At 30.4% G+C, this 26,170-nt stretch overlaps 2 protein-coding genes across 4 annotated transcripts; one reads left to right on the top strand and one right to left on the bottom strand.

Annotated features, from left to right (window-relative positions):
* On the bottom strand, positions 1-14,254 carry LOC143078873 (metallophosphoesterase 1-like). Of its 3 annotated transcripts, none has more exons than XR_012979289.1 (10): positions 14,227-14,254; positions 13,187-13,565; positions 12,099-12,169; positions 10,919-11,060; positions 10,061-10,247; positions 9,371-9,451; positions 5,679-5,801; positions 4,433-4,573; positions 2,674-3,773; positions 1-2,063 (listed from the first exon to the last, which is right to left on the bottom strand). XR_012979289.1 is itself a non-coding variant. In XM_076253894.1 (8 exons), the coding sequence occupies exons 1-8, from the start codon at positions 13,498-13,500 to the stop codon at positions 3,609-3,611; spliced, it is 1,224 nt and encodes a 407-aa protein (XP_076110009.1). In that variant the 5' UTR covers positions 13,501-14,218; the 3' UTR covers positions 2,405-3,608. The 3 variants fall into 3 exon arrangements, 1 of the variants encoding a protein (XP_076110009.1); XR_012979290.1 differs by lacking the exon at positions 14,227-14,254 and adding an exon at positions 13,963-14,218; XM_076253894.1 differs by lacking the exons at positions 1-2,063; positions 14,227-14,254 and having other exon boundaries at positions 2,405-3,773; positions 13,187-14,218.
* A 2,049-nt stretch (positions 14,255-16,303) lies between these two features.
* LOC143078872 (putative tyrosine carboxypeptidase MATCAP2) lies at positions 16,304-24,846 on the top strand. Its single transcript, XM_076253893.1, has 5 exons — positions 16,304-16,372; positions 18,019-18,627; positions 19,200-19,476; positions 20,423-20,728; positions 21,257-24,846. Exons 2-5 carry the CDS (start codon positions 18,148-18,150, stop codon positions 21,508-21,510), a joined length of 1,317 nt encoding a protein of 438 aa, XP_076110008.1. The 5' UTR covers positions 16,304-16,372; positions 18,019-18,147; the 3' UTR covers positions 21,511-24,846.
* Positions 24,847-26,170: the final 1,324 nt, after the last annotated feature.

Raw genomic sequence — 26,170 nt, 5'->3', positions numbered from 1 at the left:
AATAGTCTCATGTTTTTATTGATTTAAAATATAACATTCAATATAAAATTATAAACAACAATTCATTTTAGAATATTGCCACTTCCCTACAGAGTGAATATTACAATATATTCAAATTTATATTCAAATAATGAGCAAAAATTACAAACTTCACCTCATTTTCAGAAAAAAACTATGATGTGAATAAATAAATGTATATGTACTAGATAATAACTACAACATTGTTTGCAATGCATATTCAACAGCAAAACCTGGGAAGATAAATGAACCTCATTTTTATGTATAACTATAATAGTGTCTATCAATCTTTTAAAAACTTTCACATATGTTTAGATGAATTGAAGAAAAGGGTTAATTAATCATTTTGCAATTAATAACTTTCAAAAGATACTAAATTGGTTGGTTTTAGTCGTCTAGAGTAATTTGTTTAGGAAATAATCAGATTATAAAATCACTCTTTATATGACTATGATTATTTTTTTATCCATTTGTTTCATTTGATAATCAAAATTGGGAAATATTTAGATCCCCTCTTTTGAAGATTATTTAGCAGCTCTAAATAAAACTTGACACGAGTAATGGATACAAGGTCTATATTTAATTCAGAATGCATATGAGAACCTTGTTACCATTAATACAACCAAGATCATAATGAAATGCTTTCAATTCAGTATTCCATTATTTTTTATTATATCATTATCATATACTGTGGAATCATAAATTTTCGTTGGATATCAATTTTCGTGCATTTCGTGGGTACAGGTGAACCACAAATTTTAATGTTGGACGAATTCCAAATTTTCAGGAGACTTCTATGCAGACATTAGCAAAACCACTAAATTATATATCTATGAAAGTGTAAGTTTTCCTTGATCCACGAAAGTGTTAGTTTTACTTGATCAACGAAAGTGTTAGTTTTACTTGATCCAAGAAAAATTGTTGAATCCACAATAATCTAATGAGCAAGTTATACAAATACTGACAGTTTACAAGTTATACAAATACTGACAGTTTGTAAGTTATACAAATACTGACAGTTTTCAAGTTATACAAATACTGACAGTTTACAAGTTATACAAATACCGACAGTTTACAAGTTATACAAATACTGACAGTTTTCAAGTTATACAAATACTGACAGTTTGCAAGTTATACAAATACCGACAGTTTGCAAGTTATACAAATACTGACAGTTTGCAAGTTATACAAATACTGACAGTTTGCAAGTTCCTGTTCAAAGTTAATGCAGAAAAGTGTTACATAAGCACCACATTATACATTTTTATTTTTGTCATATAAGTTTAAGGTGGTACCTAACACTTCAGGGAGATAACTCTGTAAAATCAGCTAAACATTTTAATCACATTCTATTGTTCAGGAAATATTAAGTTTCTCAATGATCAAAATTAGTGTTTGTCAAACTGTTACATATCCAATGAAATTTTTCCGTGAAAGCGATTGGTTCAGGTTTTTTGAATTTTTTATATTTTTTTCTAAAGGGTCAAAGTTAATATTTTGTCAAAATTTTATAAAAATTAAACTAGCCAAACTTATTTTAGTCAAAGTGTTGGGTACCACCTATATATATTTGGTAAATCATTATAAATTTTTCTGAAAAAAAAAATACATATAAACTTCTGTGGAGAATGAATTGAGCCATAATATGATGAAATACATACTTTTTATTGGTATGTATAAATGTTGACATAACAAAATCAATTTATAAAATAAATTGCCAAGAACTGTTCATCTGAATGATGCATTAGATGTGTGTTTGCTTATTTCATGACAAATATACACTTACTTAAATGATTATTCACATCAAAAAGAAAAAAAAACTTTGAATTTAATGATTAGAAATACTTTGAAATAAATAAAAAGATATAATGTCAACTGGTGGTACCATTGATTTACACTTTTGGCATTTAATTTCATACAATTTTGCGAACACCAGTTTTCAATTACATGAATATCATTTTGAAGGTTAGAAGTTAACTGAAGTACATCATTACCTTTACAATGTAATGTAGAATAATCTGCCTATAAATCTATTAATAAAATACCTATCAGTGTTCTAGGATTTTTTTGGCACCTTGACTTCCCACGGGTAAGATCAATAAAAAAATTACTTACCCACATCTAAAAGTTAAATCCGCCAACCAATGCGGACGGCGCAAAAAAAACGATTTCTTACTAAATTTGACAAATATGTTATAGTTATTACTATGTCATTTATTAAGAGCTATAATAAATGCAACTGTAAGTTTATTTTCCTCCGATGACAAGAAAAAAAATCGTTTATGTCCCGATTTAAGCACCAGTTATCAATCCGGATTTTCCGATTTTACCGACACCGTGACCGACTTTTAGAATGATAGAAGAATGTGGTCTCTTTTGCGCTTGATTACACCTAGTAAACGAGTGCTTGAATAAAAGCGCCGATAGACATCGACAAAATCTTCGATCTTTTATCAAAGTTTTTTCTCGTGATTTAATAAAAATAAAAAGCAGATATGGGAAAATTGAAGAGGACCGGGAAATTTCAAGAGTTTTCCGGCTTCCCCGAACTTGAAAATTGACTTACCACCGGGTGACAAAGGCTAAAAAATGACTTACCCGTTGTCCTAATCCACTTACCCCGGGTAACGGGTAATGGGAATCCTAGAACACTGCCTATATGTATGATTAACATGATAATAATGATTAATAAAAGGAATTGTGGAAGAATTGACCAAAATATTTATCTGCATGAAATAAAACCAACACAAATGAATGAGATATCTGTATACACATAAAAAACACTGATTTTTTTTTTCATGTGAGAAATATAAATTTTCTTTCTAATACACTTATATTCCTAGTGTGAACCGACATCGCACAAACTAAAAATATTAATGTAGATCAAATTGAAACTTTTCTGATTTAGTCTTTGTCATTAGCTTTTTATTGTATGGAGTACAATTTTTGTATCGGTTTCAATGCTATTTAAAATAATGAATTTTATCTCCAAAGGGAATACAGATTTCACATTAAGTTGTTAAATTATACAAGACAAAAAAAAAACGTCCTATTAATGGACTTTCTACACACTTTAATTTAATAGCATTACTTAATTGCAGAATTTCCTGGAAATCATACTGATTAACCTCACATTCTTGCCAATTGTTCAACACTTGCAATAATAAATACAATTTCTAGGCTTAGTATAAAATAGATCCTGTGGTTATTAACATAAATCATAATTTCATTTATTTGAATTTTATACATCTAGTCGAAATTTAATTTGTGTAATTTTTCTGATTTATTCCATCAATAAAACAAACTAACAATGAAACAATCCAGCACCTTACCTTTGACATTTAGTACTAGCTAGTGACAAGGAAATGGTAGTTATTCTGTTGACTTTTTATGATACAATGTACTTCAAAAAAATGTATGTAAATGACAAAATGATTATTATGTAGATGTTTTTGACATTGTCATATGTATATGCATGGAATGTTTAGTAACCTCATAAATTATTCTTGTGTCTTTTATGGTATCAATGATGGTGATGGAAGTTTTTAACGACCTTGACTGGCTATACAGCCCTTGCATGGTCAGTGGTATCAATGAAGCTTGGTATCCTCATCATATATCACAGTTGGTTGTCGTCGTGGAAAGAGTAGTGAGATCAAAATTATAAGAATACCAGTGATGTATAAAGAAAATATTGTGTATTCATTTGGTAAATAGCACTGACTAACTTCAAAGTTTTTCTCTGTAATCACAGCCTAAAAAAGAAGACAGAATATATGTGAAGAAAAAAGAAAAATAAATCCTGATCTTTAACATGAGTACACATGTCACGCTCCCAATTAAGATCTTATTAACACAACATTATACTTCAGACTTCAATTCATTGCAATTATCATTCATATCATTTCTACAACAGAAAAAGGATGCCAATATGTAATTAAAATTCAAATTTGTATGGACTATAAAATTCAAGATGAGAATTTTTTTCTAAAATATGGAGATATCCAAAAAATACAGGGTTCTTATAATAGTAGACCATTTTTTCTCAAAAAGACTTAGTTCAATTGTATAGGTAAAATATTTTCTTAAATTTCGATAGCGATAGATTATAGAGGGGGCAGAACCTTTTTCGGGACATCGGGATCGGGTGTTTTTAAGCTCTGGATTTCGGGATTGATCATTTGGGATCCAGGAATTCTCTTTTTTAATTTCTGGATGTCGGGATTTAAATCTTTAAATTCAGGACCTCAGGATTTCATGTTTCTAATCCTGGGATTTCGGGATCAGGGCTCCTCCACCCCCCCCCCCCCCCTCATTATATAGGAATCAAGTTCAAATTAGATCCAGCCTGAAGTGCTACTTACCACTATACACTCACAAGCATGTTATGCAAAATGCATTCACATTTACTTACCAATAAAAATGAAGGATTTTTCTTATTTCTCCAACTGAATGATGAAACAGTCCACTCAGGAATGACTTCATTGTGTAAAACATAACAACCATGGTGGGTGTGTCCACTTATAATCAGACGTGGATTGATCCATTCAAATAACTGTAACATAAATTGGGTTTCAATAACATAGTAAAACAATCAAGGGTATTCCCAAGACCTTAAGTATATTGGAATTGACAAGATATCCAAACTCTGACATAAACAGATATCTTCATGATTGCCAGTTCTGTGGAGCTTGTTTACATATATATCTGTGTGTATATTGTCTAGGTTTTTTTTCTGTAATGTAAATTAACATATTTTTGTGTATGTCCTAAATGGGCCAGTTTAGGGTTTTGAACAAATGTTTGTGTATGCTCTTAAAGGGGCATATCTGCAGTGTTTGTATCTGTCATATTTGTTTTCCTAAGTTAAGAATCATTAATACTTGACTACTTGTGGATTGATTTATTTTGGTTGGTACCAATTTTCGTAGATAGAGAAAAATTGTATTGCCATGGATATTTGATTTTGTTGTTCTGCCTTGTCTGCATACTTGCCTATAGATTCTTTGTACTTATTTGTACATTGTGTACATCTTAATTCATGATTAACCTTTATTCATTTGCATTTTGTTTGATTTTCATGATGAGGGCCTCAGGGAAGATAAGCTATATAGCTAACTGTGTAACCCTCTTAAAATAAAGTATATGTTGTTGTTGTTGTTATTCATGAAATTCATGAACATTTTTATCACACGAATATTAACAAATCCACACTCTACTATTTAAGAATGTACACAATCACAGAAGAGAGTCTACAGGTTTTACAAAATGTTAAAACATCAGTAAATTTTAACCCATTTTTTTATATTTGGAAAATATGGTTTGTCATTTGTGGAAGACATGTGTTGTTTTTATTAAACAAATAGCAAAACAGTTAATCTTGGGTGGTTCATAATAGAAATGGATTACTATCTATTAAAGTGTTTTGTCTTCAATAATACAGATACAGTGAAACCTGACTAAACCGAATCCTGCATAAACCGAAAACCTGTTTGAACCAAACATGTTCTTAAGCATAGTTATATCATATTGTATGCATTGTGAACCTGATAAAACCGAACATCGGCCAAAATCGAACAAAATCTTAAGTCCCGAAGAGGTTCGGTTTAAACAGGTTTCACTGTATATAGGAACACATTAAATTAAACAATTCTTCTGACCTGTTTTGAAGCTTCCTGAGATAAACAGTCCCACTTCTCTCTAAATGGAATATATTTTTCATCCAGTGGAGCTGCATCAGGCACAGTACAATTAGCATCTGATGGACGGTACATAGGAAAATGCTACAGAAAATAAATATCAATTGTAATCACAGCACTGTCTCTACTGCATCAGGTACTGTACAATTAGCATCTGATGGACAGTACATCAGAAAATGCTACAGAAAATAAATATCAATTGACATCACTGCACTGTTATTATATATGTTTTGTTTTTTGGGCAGATAAAGATTAAAAAGGGGAGGGTCAAGATCTCAAAATATTAGTTTTATCCTGTCACAGTTGAAGTGCCTCTCTAAAATCATGAATTTGATTCTTATCTTTTGTTATCTCTTAATGTTTATTTGTCATAGCCCCTACTTTTGAAGACTATATGTTGACAAATTGATGTCTTTTGGCTTTATATGTCATTGGGTTGTGTCATATTGACATATACACATGTCTTTTGGTTTTATATGTCATTGGGTTGTGTCATATTAACATTTACACCACATGTCTTTTGGTTTTATATGTCATTGGGTTGTGTCTTATTGACATATACACCATATGTTTTTTGGTTTAATATGGCACTGGATTTTGTCTTATTGACATATACACCACAGGTCTTTTGGTTCTTTATGTCACTGGGTTGTGTCGTATTGACATATACACCACATGTTTTTTGGTTTTATATGTCATTGGATTGTGTCGTATTGACATATTCACCACATGTTTTTTGGTTTTATATGTCATTGGATTGTGTCGTATTGACATATACACCACATGTCTTTTGGTTCTATATGTCATTGGGTTGTGTTGTATTGACATATACACTACATGTTTTTTGGTTCTATATGTCATTGGATTGTGTCGTATTAACATTTACACCACATGTCTTTTGGTTTTATATGTCATTGGGTTGTGTCGTATTAACATTTACACCACATGTCTTTTGGTTTTATATGTCATTGGGTTGTGTCTTATTGACATATACACCACATGTTTTTTGGTTTAATATGGCACTGGATTTTGTCTTATTGACATATACACCACAGGTCTTTTGGTTCTTTATGTCACAGGGTTGTGTCGTATTGACATATACACCACATGTCTTTTGGTTTTTCATGTCACTGGGTTAAGTCGTATTGACATATACACCACATGTTTTTTTGGTTTTATATGTCATTGGGTTGTGTCTTATTGACATATACACCACATGTCTTTTGGTTTTTCATGTCATTGGATTGTGTCTTATTAACATTTACACCACATGTCTTTTGGTTTTATATGTCATTGGGTTGTGTCTTATTGACATATACACCACATGTCTTTTGGTTTTTCATGTCATTGGATTGTGTCTTATTGACATATTCATTACATGTTTTTTGGTTTTAAATGTCATTGGATTTTGTCGTATTAACATTTACACCACATGTCTTTTGGTTTTATATATCATTGGATTGTGTCATATTAACATTTACACCACATGTCTTTTGGTTTTATATGTCATTGGATTGTGTCGTATTGACATATACACCACATGTCTTTTGGTTTTATATGTCATTGGGTTGTGTCTTATTGACATTTACACCACATGTTTTTTGGTTTAATATGGCACTGGATTTTGTCTTATTGACATATACACCACAGGTCTTTTGGTTCTTTATGTCACTGCGTTGTGTCGTATTGACATATACACCACATGTCTTTTGGTTTTTCATGTCACTGGGTTGTGTCGTATTGACATATACACCACATGTTTTTTTTGTTTTATATGTCATTGGGTTGTGTCTTATTGACATATACACCACATGTCTTTTGGTTTTTCATGTCATTGGATTGTGTCTTATTGACATATTCACTACATGTTTTTTGGTTTTATATGTCATTGGATTTTGTCGTATTAACATTTACACCACAGGTCTTTTGGTTTTATATGTCATTGGATTGTGTCGTATTAACATTTACACCACATGTCTTTTGGTTTTATATGTCATTGGGTTGTGTCTTATTGACATATACACCACATGTCTTTTGGTTTTATATGTCATTAGATTGTGTCTTATTAACATATACACCACATGTTTTTTTTGTTTTATATGTCATTGGGTTGTGTCTTATTGACATATACACCACATGTCTTTTGGTTTTTCATGTCATTGGATTGTGTCTTATTGACATATTCACTACATGTTTTTTGGTTTTATATGTCATTGGATTTTGTCGTATTAACATTTACACCACAGGTCTTTTGGTTTTATATGTCATTGGATTGTGTCGTATTAACATTTACACCACATGTCTTTTGGTTTTATATGTCATTGGGTTGTGTCTTATTGACATATACACCACATGTCTTTTGGTTTTATATGTCATTAGATTGTGTCTTATTAACATTTACACCACATGTTTTTTGGTTTTACATGTCATTGGATTGTGTCGTATTAACATATACACCACATGTCTTTTGGTTCTATATGTCATTGGATTGGGTTGTGTTGTATTGACATATACACCACATGTCTTTTGGTTTTACATGTCATTGGATTGTGTCGTATTAACATATACACCACATGTCTTTTGGTTCTATATGTCATTGGATTGGATTGTGTCGTATTAACATATACACCACATGTCTTTTGGTTCTATATGTCATTGGATTGGGTTGTGTTGTATTGACATATACACCACATGTCTTTTGGTTTTACATGTCATTGGATTGTGTCGTATTAACATATACACCACATGTCTTTTGGTTCTATATGTCATTGGATTGGATTGTGTCGTATTAACATATACACCACATGTCTTTTGGTTCTATATGTCATTGGATTGGGTTGTGTTGTATTGACATATACACCACATGTCTTTTGGTTCTATATGTCATTGGATTGGATTGTGTCGTATTAACATATACACCACATGTCTTTTGGTTCTATATGTCATTGGATTGGATTGTGTCGTATTAACATATACACCACATGTCTTTTGGTTCTATATGTCATTGGATTGGGTTGTGTTGTATTGACATATACACCACAGGTTTTTTGGTTTTATATGTCATTGGATTGTGTCGTATTGACATATACACCACATGTCTTTTGGTTCTATATGTCATTGGATTGGATTGTGTCTTATTGACATATACACCACATGTCTTTTGGTTTTTCATGTCACTGGGTTGTGTCGTATTGACATATACACCACATGTCTTTTGGTTCTATATGTCATTGGATTGTGTCTTATTGACATATACACCACATGTCTTTTGGTTTTATATGTCATTGGGTTGTGTCTTATTGACATATTCACCACATGTCTTTTGGTTTTATATGTCACTGGGTTGTGTCGTATTGACATATACACATGTCTTTTGGTTCTATATGTCATTGGGTTGTGTCTTATTGACATATACACCACATGTCTTTTGGATTTATATGTCATTGGATTGTGTCGTATTGACATATACACCACATGTCTTTTGGTTCTATATGTCATTGGATTGTGTCTTATTGGCCTATACACCACGTCTCCTTTTAATCGTAACTGAATTTCTGTATTTTGTTGTTAAAAAATTTCGACCACATAATTCAATGTATGTTTTGCATGGAAAGATATAAAATATCTATGAACAATTATTCCTTTCAACTAACCTGTAACAATATTGGCTGTGAATATTTAAATTTATTAAAACCATTACAGACGGCAGGCATTTCTTTACCTTCAGATATACCCTGAAAGAGATAACAATATGTGTAATAGTAATAAAAACATAAGATTAATAGAGATAACTATGATCACTAATCATTAAATAAATCTTCAAATCTTTTTAAAAATCCTAAAAAGCTAGGAGCCATCTTAAACTTGGAGTGAGGTTAGAATTTTTATTTTGATCTGTGGTGAAGGTCTCACAGTGACTTTGATATGAAGAACAGCAATTAATGCTTTTTGTTTTGCATTAACTGATTTTGTGTAATGGATTGATACTCCATATATCCTTTTTTTTTCAAATACCATATGTCTAAAATACTTTTGACATAATCTGTTGATTTATTTATTTTTATGGTTACCAATATTCATGGAATGATAAACAATTATTTGTTTGTAGACATTTGATTTTGTTGTTTGCCAAAGTTTGCATTCAAGCCTACAGAACATTTATTCTTCCTGTAATATTCAAATTCAAGTTTCTCCTTTATCACGAAAATCCGCTTAAATTAGTATACAAGAGTAATAATGAATCTACAGTACCAAGAAATCCACATGTAAATCTGTTTTCATTAAACCAAATCACTTTTATAAATATTTGTTTACTGTTATACTTGATTCTGATAAAGTCATACCTTTGCACATTTTAATTCCCATGATATATCTTCTAAATCATTGATAGCTTGACTACAAAGATTACAGCCATCCCCTTCCATAGCCATACTGTTCAGTAATACAAACGTGACACCATCTATATGAACCATCTGTACAGGAGACGTAGAAAAGGCTTTATCAAATCTTCTTCTGTTATAATCTGAGATCCTATAGTATCAAAAATATGAATCAGTCAGATATGTTGAATTGTAAACATTTCAAAAATTATTTATGTGCATAAAGGCAATGTGCAGAAAGTGCCAAGTTTCAGAAGTTTGTAAAAAAAATCAATGGTGTTCTTGCTTCGTTTTTTTTTTTTTTATATACACGTTTACTGCAAAAGTCAATCCATTCACTTCATGAGAACACACTTATACCAAGTCATTAGCCTGTTTCCTAAAATATTTGTTGCTTGCTCCATAGAATTATTTTAGATTGAAGAGGTTTTTGCACCCCTCCTTTATAGCACTCAAAAGATTACTAGCTTGAAATAATGCACTTTTATGTTTCCACAAGGACATTTTAAATACATTTATAATCCAACAACCTATCGTTATTTATCTTGTACTATTAGTGTATGACTTCATAGGTAAAATTTGACTATAAATTAATGAGTTTTACTAAGTGCAAATTTCTTGATGGCTTCTTTAAGGAATCTGTTGATATCAAATGGAAAGTACCGGTATTAGCAAAAAAACCCAACACTTTTCCTCAATTTACGAAAAAGTGGTAGCCACGATAATTAATAAATCAACATACCTGGTAAAAACCTTATTTCAAATCACATATAGCAGTATATCTACTCAAGTATATCTATTAGTATTTCAACACAGTCTTACATATAATGAAATCCTATATCATGGTTCCCTGCCACTGTGTATACATCAGTCCCTGATGGAACTTTAAACATCTTTTTAAATCTTTTTACATGAAAGTTGAATTCTTTACTAGAGCACCATTTGCCTTCATCTAACAAATCACCTGAAATAATTCAACTGTGTTAAAATTTTATCAAAATTAATATGAATGAACATTGTCACATCGGAAATCTAAACTTTGAAATAAACATAAATAAAGTTAATGAACTGTAAAACAATAATGCATGTGTTGACCTGCTAAGGTTACATTTTAGCTCCACTTGTACCTCAAAATATAGGAAAACATGTAGCCAAGGTAGAAGGTGTCTTGTAGCTTGAAAAATCACACACACAGTACAACTCATTACTGCTGAGCTGTTGACCAAATATCAAGTCATTCTGTTAAGATTCAATGTGTGATGAAATGTTTGAAGTTAAAAAATCCAATATGTATTGCAAAACAGGAAGAAGGTACATGGATCTTAAACTTTGCTCAAACATTATAACGCATCAGTGCAAGAAACTGAACAACTGTGAAGTAATTCTGTAAAGTAGTTTCTGAGAAAGGAGTGACAAAAATATTACTTAGTGACAAATTTTGTTTTTTTCATTGAACTGATTCATCATATATAAATTATCTGTGACAGGTGAATTATGGATATTAGACAAATCAACCAGTTGATCGTGTGATTGAAATTATACAGCAAAACACAGGAAATTTGAAAAACAATAGTGCTGATATTTGATTGGATAGCACTGCGATCTGACCAATAGCCAAGCATTGAAAAGCAATAGCACTGAATACTGCAGCCCTAAAAAAGCCTAGGAAGAACACTTGTCTAGCGGACAACTGAATGGACAGAACATACTCATCTGTTCTAGATGTATATACCTGCAACTGTTTGTACATTGTTTTCTAAGATTTGGCAGCCAAACACAAAATCTGTCATCGTTGTTAACTATATGCCTATGTTACTTTACATGGTCGTATTAGTCAAAAAGTTGGTTGTTGAAACCAGGTTTCTCTGAAATAATCCTAGCAAGTACTTAACTGTGATACTTTTTAATCATATCTAAAAATCAGTAACATGAAGTAGACTGCTCATAGACATTACAAAACATAATTTAAAATTATCTGAAATGAAATTAATTGTGTTCATACCTAGCATAAAAACAACTTGTGGATTATGGATTGTCATAGAGGCCTGAAAGGACTTCTCCATCATCCATTCTCTAAAACATAATAGGTTTGTGTAAGATAACTGCAAAAGCAAACAAATATAAACAAATATAATAATAAAATAAAATAATAATATAAAGTACTTTACATTGTAACTGGAACAAGTGATTGAAATATTAAATTAATTGATTGATTGATTGATAGACTGATTGATGGTGTTTTAACGCCCACTTTTTAGCACCACTTTTGGGTTATTCTTGGTGGCCAGTTTTTATTGATGGAGAAAGCCGGAGTGCCAGGAAAAAACCACTGACCTTTAATAGGGAAATTGACAACCCTAGTCAATTAAGATTGGAGTCAAGTGCACCCACATGAGTGGGGTTTGAACTTGCAACCTCAGTGTTTGTCTTTTGATTAAAGTAGTAACTACTTAGACTACTTAGCCACTGAGGCCTCTTCATTAAATTAATTCCTGGACTATGCCAACTTCTATTGTTTTTTTTTTTATGTTCTTCTATAATAATTAATCTGCAACAGATTGTACTTATTTTACTAAATTATATAAGTGCTGCATATAAAGTGAATGCATGTTATATCTTTACTTAGGGTACACTTTTGTTCTTTTTTTTGCCAAGAACATACATGTACCAACTTTTCTGATATACAAGGATTTCCAACCGTGGTTAAACGTACATGCATATTGATGTTTTTGTTTTCTATATATGTTGTGTTTTGTGTACTGTTGTTGGCTGTTTGTCTTTTTCTTTTTAGTATTGGCATTGTCAATTTGATTTCAACTTATGAATTTAAATGTCCCTTTGTTATCCTTTCCCTGCAATTCTTTTGATCGGACTCCTGGACTCCTCTATTTATACACTAAAAAAATCTCAACCAGACAATCAATTGTATTAGATGGCATTAACTCACATACATGGATACTTTTGCATTGTTTTTATCAAGACTTAAGATCAAATAACCCCTTAAAATGTCCCTTCTCTTCAGGTTTCTTTAATCATAAATATTCTACAACAAAACCATATCATTTATATTTTACCCTATAAATGATTTACCTTCTTATTCTATCTAGCCAATGACCTTCTCTCCATCCTAAAATATGTGTATCAGCAATTATCATAGCTTTCAGTGGAGGGGATTTCATTCCCCCTATAGTTCCTTCCGCTTGTTGATGAGGTAAAGTCGGCCATTTACACATCAGTAACACAAAATAATAATGTAGAAATTCACAATAGAACACAAGAAGGAAGACTAAAATGATGAAGCGTACTAGTTTGTTTGTTCGGAAGTAGAAAAAGATGATACCAGGAATTTGGCAAATGATATATGCCATTGCATCTAATTTACTTCCTTGATTTCTACTGGGCATTTGTTATCTGTTTACCATCATGATCTCTTTCAAAACATTGTTGTATCTTCAATTATACAATGTATCTGAATAACAGAAAATGAATGGTGAATAATTTGAGCATATAATGTTAAATGCATATAGAAAAACATTTGTCAAAGTGTTTTTATGTTAATAAACAGACTGTTTCTTATAAAAACCCAGGTTTTCATGAAGGAAAAGAAATGCCCATCAAAATCCAAGTGATTATATCTTTCTGAACCACAAAATGTATTTAACTTTAATATATCTAGTGAATGCCAGGCATTAAAACTTTGCCAACTTCATAGGAAAGTCTGTACTCAGAGTAATTTTTGGCATGTAAATACAGCCATATTTGCCAGTTTGTTATGATGAACCTTAAATCAAGGTCCTGCTATCCTACATGTATATATGCATCTTTTTCTTTGCACTTTAAATCTATATTCATTTGGTATATATTACCTGCCAAATAGGATTGAATAACCCATTTGGGAGATAACCCCCAGTCTTATTTATAAAAGATAAGCCATGAAAGATACTTAGAGGTAGGGCAAAGTTCATCACACAGATATGTGTATTATTTGCAATGCAATGTAATATTATCTACTTCATTTACTAAATCTAGTGTGCATTTTGCTTAAGTTAATAAAAATCGTGATTTGATCGACAATTAATATTGAAATAAATTGCTATGATAGAAAATCTGGAAAAGAAAAATAATTTTACAGAAGGCTGACATTTTGGAGATTGTAAATTTCTAAGTAAAAGTCGGATACAAAATTATCCGGATTACATTACCCTATTACCGACGAAACGAAAAAATAATATGCAAGAACGGCCAAAAAGTGTACACATTTTCATTGGTCTATCACAATCAGTCATGTCCAAGTTGTACCCAGATGTCGATATCGGCAATATCGACATGATATCGAATTGATATCGATATTTTACTGAAACATGCATGATATTCCAAGACATACCCAGATCTCGATATCGATAATGTCGACACAATATCGAATCAATATAGTTTCTTGCTTAAAACATCTATGACAAACCCACACATACCAGATATCATTATCGATGTTGAGGGATGAACTAGGCAAAATCTATCCTTGCGTAAAAGGTTTGCAAAGTAAGCATATTAAGAGGAAGAAATTATGACTAGGAACTTTTAATATAGATATATGAACAAAGCAAAAAAAAATATGATTTTGAATCAACATTGTTGATCTTGACACCTGTTTGAAATGAATTCAAAGTTATGAATCAAAACAACACATTGCAATGGAAATTTAAATCTCGATATCGACTCTAGTTTAAGATAAATACAACGTTAACACTATACAAAGTAAAGACTTGTAGATGCTACACATTACAAGGGAAATTTAAATGTCGATATCGACGATATCAACAACTCAATCAAAGGAGAAATTGGTTTTAAACAAATAATGAAAATGCATTCAAAGTCTTGATTTGATACATTTGAAGGAAAAAATTACGAGCGAAAATTTGAATGTGGATATCGATTTTATATCGTTGATATCTTCGATATCGACACCTGTTTAAGATTATACATCTAACGATATCGACACCTATAGATGAACCGGCACAACCTACCGTTATTCATGAAGTTGATAAATGAGTTTTTAGTTATTATTTGAATATCGATATCGATACAATATCGTCGATACAGAATCATATAGATGAACCAGGGCACTATTAGATAAATGAGGTCTATAGTGATTAAGTTAATACAGGATAGATCTTCACCAAATGCAAATAGTGGTGTCTTATAATGATAACAATATCAAAAAACATCCTATCTGCATGATGAAATCTCAGACTCTGAACTACAAACAAACTGCGAGAATGTATGGGGTGGGGTGAACAGAACAGTAACTCCAGAAAATGATTTTTGTTTTCTTCTACAGTGCACCCTCATGCACAAGTTCATTACTTGATAAACTAAATACATCACTTAGCCGCACATACTAGATTTCAAAAGCCACTAATTATCAATTATTGGGAGATAATTCAACATTGGTCATATAAACTGGCAAAAACCATAAGTGATCATACGAACTTCCTGGAAAGTCGTATTATAACGTGACACCATAAAATTCTTTATTGACATTATAAGTGAACGCTCTCAGGATCAAATATAAGACAAACCAACAAGATGTGAAAGGATACAAGATCTTATCTTAATAAACTTATTGGGAAAGCAGATCCTATGACATCGTATCGTCGCTAAATGTACAATATCACTGGTAAGAAATAAAAAAACGAGAAGAAAAATCACTCAATCCAAAATGCAAACTGAGAAAACATAAAAGAAGACATCGAACTACTATTTAAAAAAAAAACAGAACAAAACCGAATATATAACAAAACCGGTTACACCAATGAACTATAGTTGACTTTCAAAGAATTAAGATCTTATAAAAACCATCAGTGCTTATATACCACGAAAACATATGTGAATAGTGAAAAACTATATAAATCCCTGCTTTATTATAACATTAAAGTATATAGGCAAGGAGGTGTATAGTATGCAAAATTCCTATTCCTTTAAATATATGTAATTTTTTTCAATGACAAATGCCTGTCAATTGAATACATTTTTGAACGATTTTACACTAAAAAATAATGTACAACATTAAAATATTAGTTTTTTTCTGGGTTTTTTTTTTTTCCAGATTCGCCAGTGCACACAAAGATTAGTTTATTGAAGATTTTAGGAATTGGTCACCTATATTATTCCAAATAAATGTTCGGTGGTCAGACAACCCTTCCTTGATTACTTCCGGGTCATGGTTGCCAGGGACTGGCGTCATAATTTTTGTAGCAGTTCTGGCTGTTGAATTTTAATGTAATATTTTCGTTTTAAGACGAGAATGAATATAAAAATAACATATAGCTATGCATCTGTTTCTACCCGAATCAAATGTTTCATAGTCAATTATATACCCTTTACCTTTTCATTCCGGGCTTTCTGTAAATTCTGAGTTTCACACATTTTTATTTTATCAATTGACAACTCTATTTATATTGATTACAGTTTATGACAGTCACACTACAGTAACGTATGATTGCCAATGAGACAATTCTCCACCAGAGACACAAATTAACAACTCAAAACAATTCCCAATTGTCCCACATTTAAACTTCCCAACTGTCCCACAAACATATTCCCGATTGTCCCACACAATTTCGTTACTTTTTTACGGACTTTTTTACCTGTAATTTCTAAAAGTGGGACAATCGGGAAGACACCCCTCTTCTGACTGTAGGTTACCACATATGGTTTCTTTTGAAACATTTATAATTTGGTAATGTTTTTCGTCAGCCATCAAATTATATTGATATTTATGTGACTGATTTTCCCATAATGTATCCTAATTTTGTGAGTTATACAAAAGATACCAAACTGGCAAAAGAATGGACCTGAATGGCATATTTGACATTTAAAATCAACTGATTCACTGTACACATATATATCTGAAAATGTTGAATTTACTATGCATATGACCAGTCTTGAACATTTTTAGACAGGCTCTTGAAATGAGAAAAAAATTCTATACCATCAAGTTTTAATTAATTCACAAGTTATTTCGTCAAAACAAAAATAATTAATTAAATGAACATTTATTGGTATCAAATTACTATACATGTATATCCATATTTTATAATACTGTAACAGGCTTATAGTAAACAAAACAATTTTTACAAATTATGTATTTATCAAATATGAAAATAAAAATTTTCATTTAAAACAAGATATATTAACCATGTTAACCACAATTTTATTTTTTCTTCATTTCAATCTGATTGATTTAAATAGGTAATCAAGAATCAAAATTAAAAGGTATTTTGTAAAGTAATTGATTAAATTCAATTATGTGTGATATGCTTTTTGACTGATTAATGCTTACAATTACTTGAAATACATGTATGTAATCAATAACATGTGAATAATTACTTGAAGGATGTAATTAATACCGTGTGATTAATGATTACAATTACCCCAAGCCTGAACTGGGGTGGAGAAATAAAGTTTTAGATTGAGTTGTTAGGGTAGTTTAATTTTGAAAATTAAGAAGAAAATCTCTTCATATCATACATAAACTCATTTTTGCTTGAATGGATTCTCATAATTTTTATACTTAATTTTGCATAAGTGGAAAAGAAGCTCCATTATAATTTTAATGATGTTCTCATCTGTCATTCAAGGGTAAGAGACTTTCAGTAAAAAGAAAATCTATATATAAATAGGGAGATATTGTATGATATCACATGAGGCAGCTCTATACCAGAGCTCAAATGAAGTGGATATAAGCAATAATAGGTCAACATACTGCCTTATAATTGATGAATGGAAGAAAGAAAAAACTCATAAAAAATTGCATATTAAAAGTCTTTTTTGTTATTGAACTATTTAAAAACAAAGGTTGTTTTTTTTCTATTTTAAAACATATTTGTAGTTAAATTATTAATTTTTCTTTGTTTTAAATTCAGAGGACAACCATGCATTTTAAACTAGCTGATGACAAGATCTTAAGATGAGCTGACCTGGCAGTAATCATGACATCTAATCTGCCTTAGATAATTGTCTTTTGGGGGGAATTACAAATAAACAAGTTAGATATGTCTACTGCTGTTCAGACCAATGTGTCTAGCTACATGTACACACAGGTTATCAAGAATGGAAAGAAGAAAGGAAAGAAAAAGAAGAAACAAAAGTCCACACCAATTTCTATGACTAAAAGTGCATCCACTGGCAGAATCTCAAGTAATCACAGTAATGGACTAACATCACTTAGTAGATCTAACACTTCAGAGAATCTCAAACTTCCTTCTATTTCTAAAGAATATCCTTTATCACCAAGATTGACAACTCCTATGAGGATGCCTCCAGCCCTTAATCGAGAAATACTACCCACTGCTTGTGATCGCAGGAAGAAAATGCCACTACTGAATGCTATAAAACCTGAAAATGAGAAGTCTGAGAAAGAAAGATTTTTTAGAGCTAATTACAACTACAATCCATACTTCATCTACAGATTCCCTGCTCCACCAGAAGTACTGGAACGTATAAGTACTCCTTCAGACAAACTCCTTAATATAGTAAGTATACATGTACATACATGTATAACAAAAAAGCCTAAAACATTGCTAAAATGCTACTTTTGCATTTGTTCAAAAAAATAATATTTCCAAGAAGATGTGATGCGATTGCCAATCACAAGAGAACAAATGACACAGAAATTAACAACTATAGGTCACTGTTTGGCCTTCAACAATAAGCAAAGCCCATACCACATAGTCAGCTGTAAGAGGCCCCAAAATGACAAATGTTGAACAATTAAAAATGTGCTTGTTTATGTAAATTTGAAGTTTTTGTTCATATTCTTCAAGTTGTAAGGGACAAAAGTTATCTGCTACACATGGTTGGTTTAATTTACTTAATCAGACAATTCTTCTAGATTTTGTACCTTTAATAAGTATATATAAACAGAAAAGATTTTATTTGTTTCATAAATATGGGGAAATAAGTTTGTTTTATTACATTTGCTTTTCAAGTTTTTCTTAAAACAAAACAAATTAAAATGTTTTATCTGACAACCATCTTATATAATGTAAATTTTAAAGGATCCATCTGACTATTGCAAACATGAATAATTTTTTTTTTCATCTAGGCTATCTTGATAATGGAAATTGCAATAGATCGTTATGGGAGCTATGAAGAATTTGAAAACCAAACTGGGGGACCAGTTTTAGGAAGATCTCAAATAATTACTCTAGTCAAAAACTATGTGAAACGAGAAAATCTGGAAAATGAAATTATGTTGAACTTAAGTGAAGACTTGCTGTCTCGTGGCTCAATGACAAGAGTTAAAGGCAAACCAACACTAAATGTTCGTATTGTCAATCTACGACAATTCTGGGTAGAAGGTCTTCTCAGGCATGAAATTGGTAAGTTAACTAGTGAACAGTGCTTTTATCAATGACATTTAAACTTTTATACAAATACTTACTATTTCTAAAACGATTTTAAAATAATAGCACTTGAAGAATATATATGGTACAATAAGTAACAGTTGTATATTTACATATACAAATGAGAATATTTACCTTAAAGCAAAGCCTATGGTAAAAATGAATATAATATAATTTCATGTAATAATCTCTTGATGGATCCAACAAATATGCTTTGTAGGAAATATTCTCTAAGAAAATCATAAAAACATATTAGATTTATAAACAAATACTACTCATATGTTTACTATATATACACTAACTTCGTAGATAGCAGTCTGCGTCAAAAACTTTCATCTACTAGTCCGGAAACTTTAAACCAAAGCATGTCCCTATATGACTTTATTTTTTGAATTATTAAATTATTTGAAAATTTTCTCTAGTTCAAATTAATATTTATTAGTCTGGGGCATCAGACTTTTGACTTACGGTGCAGACTGAGATAGTTAATTTGAAAAGAAAATAATAAACATTGCTTTTATGTACATTCCTGTGTCTTTTTTTCGCTAAAACAATGATTAAAAGACTGGAAGCCTTGATAAACATGGAGAAGAATAATGACGAAAAGTTATGCTGTCAGGGCTATCACCATATTTCTTTTCAATATGGTTCTTTTCATTACAGAGGACTTTTTAAACTTTTAATAAAACAATTTTACGTACTGGATGTTAGTTAATTTTGAATCTTAAAAATAATCTCTATCCTGAAATATATGGCTCTGAGACTAAGATGTCATATTAAAGAGTGAAGCTTTCTTTCTACGCAGTGCTTGTTTTATATTAAAAGTCATTCAATTAAATAAAGCTGATCATCTGACTTATTCAAAATATTTGTGAATTGTGATTTTTATATATAATCCACATGTGATTTTATCTTTTGTCAGGCACACATTATTTAAGGAGTATGAATAACAAGTTCCAACCATGGAGTAATTGGAAAGTGCGGACTGAGTTAGGTATGGCTCCAATGAATCCAACTGAAGAAGGATTAGCCTCACTTCATAGTGTACTGTTAAGGAAAGATCCATGTTTATGGAGATGTGCACTATTGTATTATACAGTGTATAAAGCTGCACATTTGTCTTTGAAAGAACTATTTATAGATTTAGGAAAGTTTGTCAACGATCCACAAGTACGTTGGGACTATTGTATACGGGCAAAGAGAGGACAAGCTGATACATCCAGACCAGGTATAGTGAAGAATTTTTTATTAGAGGGAAAATAATATTATGTGTTACCATTAAGCTCTAACATTTCAATTTTTTTTATATCTTTGTCCAATAATGATAACTACTTTGCAGATATTTAAGGAGGTGAAATATGTCTGTTAACTGATACCTTATATTCCATCAAAGCATAAATTCAAAACTTTACTGTTTACATGACAGAACAACAACATTTTAAATTTTGTTTGACTTACATTTTTTATATGAAGAATATATTGTATTCAAAGTGAATTTTCTACCAATTGAATTGTATTTTAATTCTTCTTTTCACCCCAATTTGCTATGATTTGAATTTATATACAAATACTACAGCAAAGTTCATTGAATTTTGAAGTTACTAAATGAACTAAGTACCAGAACACCTCAAATCAATCTAAATGCATAATTTATTTTAAGGACCTGAACTTTGAAACAATCTGTATTATGTGATAAAAACCACAACAATGAAATGAGATTTGATTATGTAATATTTATATATGTTATACTTTACAGGTGCTTTTTGTAAAGATCAAGTGTACCTAGATGGAGCTTTACAGATTTTGAAGAACAGACGCCATTTAGACTTTCATTCATTGTTAAGATATGGGAAAATATCTTACAGAGATATAGACATTATCAGTGATATAGCAGAATTAGAATACACAAGAATTCCATCATTTATGGAGGATCTTCATGCATACAGGGGACATCTAGACAGAATTTGTGATGCCAATGGCTTAACAGATGATATTCTAATGAAAGTTTGATTAATAGGTGTTATTTTGTATTTTCTCTTTTCTGCCATTTGTGAAGATTATGTTATCAGATAAAATTTAAAGCATTTAAACAGCTAATAAAAACAGTATTAAAGCAATGAATTAAGTGTTGCTGTCTGATGTTCCTCTTCAGGGTAAAAACATTTAGAAAATGGCTACAAGTAATAAGTAGGCTAGTACCCTTTGGGTAATGCCCAATATATAGTGACTGTAACAGGCCATGTCATTTATGCTAAAAGAATGAGTTATTTTTAAAAGGGATAGCAATTAAATATAATTTTAATCCTTAAAAAATCAGTGTTGTTATTTCTTATGTTACAATCAACTAATTTGTAATCTTCTTACTTATTTCTTTATTATTCAAACCTTTTTAAAATAAATATATCTTTTGAGTTTTCTATATTTAATTGTTAAATTGACAATGTTGAGCAATTTTGACAATCTCTATTCTTTTTTTTTATTTCTAATATCACCTTGTTTATATGTGAAACACTTTTCTTCATTTACAGAAAAATCCTTTCAAATAATAAATCATCATTTATTATTATTTTTTTGAAGTTTTCATCTGACCTTTTGGACTAGCTGTTTGTAATTTTGACAATTTGTTATTTTTGTATTAATATAAGGTAAAGGGCCTTAACTCTACCTCATTAACATAAGTATTAAACATAAGATCATAGGTAATAGATTGTTTGAATTCAAAATACTGCTGTTTGATAGTTGTTTTAAAAATAAGAATAATCCGCTTTAAAGACTATTGTAGTGTAAGGGAGATAATTGTGTATATTTCAGATATTTTAGTTCATTAAGGAATGACTAATATTTTTTCTGTCTATAAAGAAATAGCATTAAAAATGTGGTGCAAACTAAATAACCAGCGTAGTGGGTTATTTTAAAGTGTGCACCACATTTTTAAAGTTATTTCTTCATAGACAGAAAAAAAAATCTATTTTGAATATTAAAGAATAATTAGGAAAGATGACCTGCTGCAAATGAAATAAAAGATGTGTTTGTGACTTTGGACAACATGAAAAAAATTATCAATAGCAGGAGGCTGTAACAAGGATCCTTGAGATGAGCTTCTGTCTATACCCATTATCTTCATTTTCACAAAATTTGTTCTCTGTAAAAAAGCAACTAATGTAAACTGCAATTTTTCAAATAATGTAGGTGAAGTATTGGTGTTAATTTATTTTTTGAGTGACTTTTAGGTTTTGGGTAAAATCATGAGTATAACTTTGCTGTATAATATGAGGTGAGGGACATTATAACAATATTTAAAGTTGTTCTATGTGCTTTATCAGTTGTTATAGATTTGTTGTTTTGTAAACATATTTTGAGGACTATACATAAAGTGCAGCAATCATGTTTATTTATGTTTATCTTAAGAATCATAAACTGTTAAAAAAAAATGGTTGAAATATGTCAGCAGTAAATAGTGGCACGCATAGCAAGGTGAGCAAATTTTATAATGATTTTATTCCAATAAAGGATTATAAAAATTGTTAATGAATTAAGTTATAATATTGCAGATATGAAGATAAGCATTTTCCAACATTTTTCTGGATTCAAATTTAAGTCAGTATCTTTACTTGTTTTCAATAACTGCAGAATTAATCAAGTATGAAATTAGTAAAATATATTGAGAATATTAAAAAAGCAATCTGAACTATGAACTTTTAGTTATCATGATTTGAAATAGAAAAGTACTGCAATGGAATTTTAGTGCTTTTTTAAATATTATTTTTTAATAATGTGATGTGATTGTTAATGGCATATATGAATATAAGATGCCATAGTTGTTATACTAGATGAAGTTGTTATACTAGATGAAGTTGTTTTTTTGTGACAATTGTTAAATTTACACATTGTTTTTTTTGTAGTATGTGTTGGTTTTTTTTTTTTTGTGATAATATTTATTTGTATGTTACCTAATTGGCAGTCAGAGGTGCTGATCTTTAGATATTGAATATCTATAAATATAAAATAAATTAATTTGCTTCTTTTTAAACTCACCCTTGGTAAAGTATGGTCAGAGTAGATTTTTTTTTTTTCAATGTTTGAAGTTTGAACATGTATCAAAATATTTGATTGTAAGAGCTGTCGATTAATTTACAAAACTAACAAGAAAATTTTGGTACAAATTACAATTGATGTAAGATTTGTTTGTTTTAAAAAAAGAGCCCCTGGATTTTGTTTTGAATTAAAGCTGAAATAAAACTTTAAATATATGATTAGGTATTTGACAATTGAATATACTTATGAATTTATGGACTAGAAATCACATTCACTGTTTACATCAAGCCTAATGTACTTCTTGTTATTTTTTTTAGACATGCCTTAATTGCCTTGTTTTATTTATTTATTATGATTACATAATTTACATTCTATTATTCTGTTTATGGTTTGAAATTATATTATCTAAAAGATTTTTAAGTGGATAGAAAATATTGTTGATTTTATTTGAATCGATGATGCCTTGTTAGATTTTAAATTTCAAAGACAACAGATATCAAAAAGCCTTAATTACTGTAAACCTATTATTTTCGGTAGCTAATAATTTTTGCGACTTTCACGAGTAGAAACATAACGCAAATATAAATCGTGGTGAACATGTAAAACTTGTATCTTTGCTTATCTTAATACATTAAGTAAATTTTATAATTGCAAAAATAAAATCGTTGCGCAGTGGGCAAGAAAGGGCCAAATGCGACATAAAGTATCCGCGAAATTAAGTTGGTTTACAGTAAATGGAATCTTTGGAATAACATTGGTTAAGATTCTTTAAATAAAAGTTACAAACTAATATATATATTTGTAAAATAAACATTCATACTTTTATTTAACACTTTATCTTATATTGCATTTCTTAACAGTTTCTTAACAGTATCTTTTGTAAGTAATATTTAACAAGTCATTTTAAAAACAAAATTATGAATAAAGTCAGACTTTACATTACTTTTAGTATAATATATGAATGATGGCATAATTTTGTTGTCATTTTGTAAACATAAACTTGATTTTTGGACTATAACTTTATCTCTTGAACTAGTTTTTACTTTTATTTATCAAGGAAGTCTAAGTTATAGGGGAAATATAAGTATGACACTTTGTCCTTCCCATTTGATGTTTTCTATGTTAAAATGAATTGTCTATAAGAGGAAGTTTTATAAAACATAAATTTAGATAGGTATAAAAAGAGCATTACATAAAAAAATGATTATGGTTGGACTGTGATTATTATGACATTTATTTTTTGTATTGTTTAATTTTTTGTCTTGTTTTTAATATATTAAAATATTTCTAATAAACCTTTCATACAATGCATTTTTTGTGTATTCTTTTTCAATATGATAAAGGGGCGGAAAGTTACACTAATACAATGTTTATTATTGGAGAAAGTTTGTAAAGTCTGACAATTTAGTAAAACTATTTCCTTAAGAAAATAAGATTCCACCTATGTTAAGCAAACCATGATAATTTTGTTTTATTTATAAGGTTTCTAGATGTGCCATAGATTGTCTAAGCTTTGTTCTGTAAAACCTTTAGGAATTTTGGGTCCTCAATGCCCTTTCAACTATGTAGTTTGTTTGGCATTTTAACTTTTTTGTTTCAAGCATCTAGGATAAGTCTTTTGTAGACTAAATACATGCAGGGCATACAAAAATACAAGCCTGGTATGGTTGATGAGGTTTTTTTTATTACCATGTTACCAGAGAGAAAAAAACAAAATGAAGATAGATTTATAATCCTTCATAATATAAAACTCTAATATTTTCTGGTGTTTTCATTAATAGTCTTAGACTCAAATTTATTAAGAAGCTTATAAAAGCCAAAATCAAGCACCTAGATTTAAATAGCAGACCAAATGACTCTGAAGTTGTCATCTCGAGAGAATTCTTCATTGATCAATTTCCTCAAGTCGGGATGCATTCTGTTCATCACATTATTTTTCTTAAAGAACAGTTGCAATTTTTATTAAAGATAGTAACCAGGGATGGGCACGATTACTGACAAATTATGGTTGCATCATTTAAAAACAGTAGGGTATTGGCTGAGCTCTGTTAAAGGGGCCGTATTTGTACCAGGAATATTGGCTGAGCTCGATTATGATATCAATATCTGACAAGTAGCAAGGTAATGGATGAGGTCCATAATGGTGACAATAGTTGATAAGCAGCAGGGTTGAGGATGAGATCAACTATGGTGGTAGGGCTATGGATGAGCTCAATTATGGTGGCAATAATTGATAAGTAGCAGGGTTATGGATGAAATCAACTATGTTGGCAGGGCTATCGATGAACTCAATTATGGTGGCAATAGTTGATAAGTAGCAGGGTTATGGATGAGGTCCATAATAGTGACAGTATTTGATAAGTAGCAGGCTATGCATTAGTTCTGTTGTGGTGGCAATATTTTTTACAAGTAACGGGGCTATAGATAAGCTCCATTATGGTGGCAGTTTTTGACAAGTAGCAGGGTCAAGACAAGCTCCATTATAATGGCAGTATTTTACAAATGAAAAGTTGTAGATAAATTCCATTATTGGAGGCAATATTTGAAAAGTAATGGGTTGAAAAATAAGCTCTATACGGTGGCAATATTTGACAAGTGGTGGGGTTAAGTCTGAGCTCCTTTATGGTTGCAATAT

This window comes from Mytilus galloprovincialis, chromosome 6, assembly GCF_965363235.1.
Source record: "Mytilus galloprovincialis chromosome 6, xbMytGall1.hap1.1, whole genome shotgun sequence".
NCBI classification, from domain to species: Eukaryota; Metazoa; Mollusca; class Bivalvia; order Mytilida; family Mytilidae; genus Mytilus; species Mytilus galloprovincialis.
This window is presented reverse-complemented; position numbering and strand designations above follow the sequence as displayed.

Coding starts and splice junctions, on each gene's coding strand:
- LOC143078873 (XM_076253894.1), bottom strand. CDS start 13,500: ATGCCCAGTAGAAATCAAGGAAGTAAATTAGATGCAATGGCATATATC. Junction 11,061..12,098: donor ACAAGTTGTTTTTATGCTAG/GTATGAACACAA, acceptor GAATTATTTCAG/GTGATTTGTTAGATGAAGGC. Junction 4,574..5,678: donor CTCAGGAAGCTTCAAAACAG/GTCAGAAGAATT, acceptor TTTATGTTACAG/TTATTTGAATGGATCAATCC.
- LOC143078872 (XM_076253893.1), top strand. CDS start 18,148: ATGTCTACTGCTGTTCAGACCAATGTGTCTAGCTACATGTACACACAG. Junction 18,628..19,199: donor CAGACAAACTCCTTAATATA/GTAAGTATACAT, acceptor TTTTTCATCTAG/GCTATCTTGATAATGGAAAT. Junction 19,477..20,422: donor TCTTCTCAGGCATGAAATTG/GTAAGTTAACTA, acceptor ATCTTTTGTCAG/GCACACATTATTTAAGGAGT.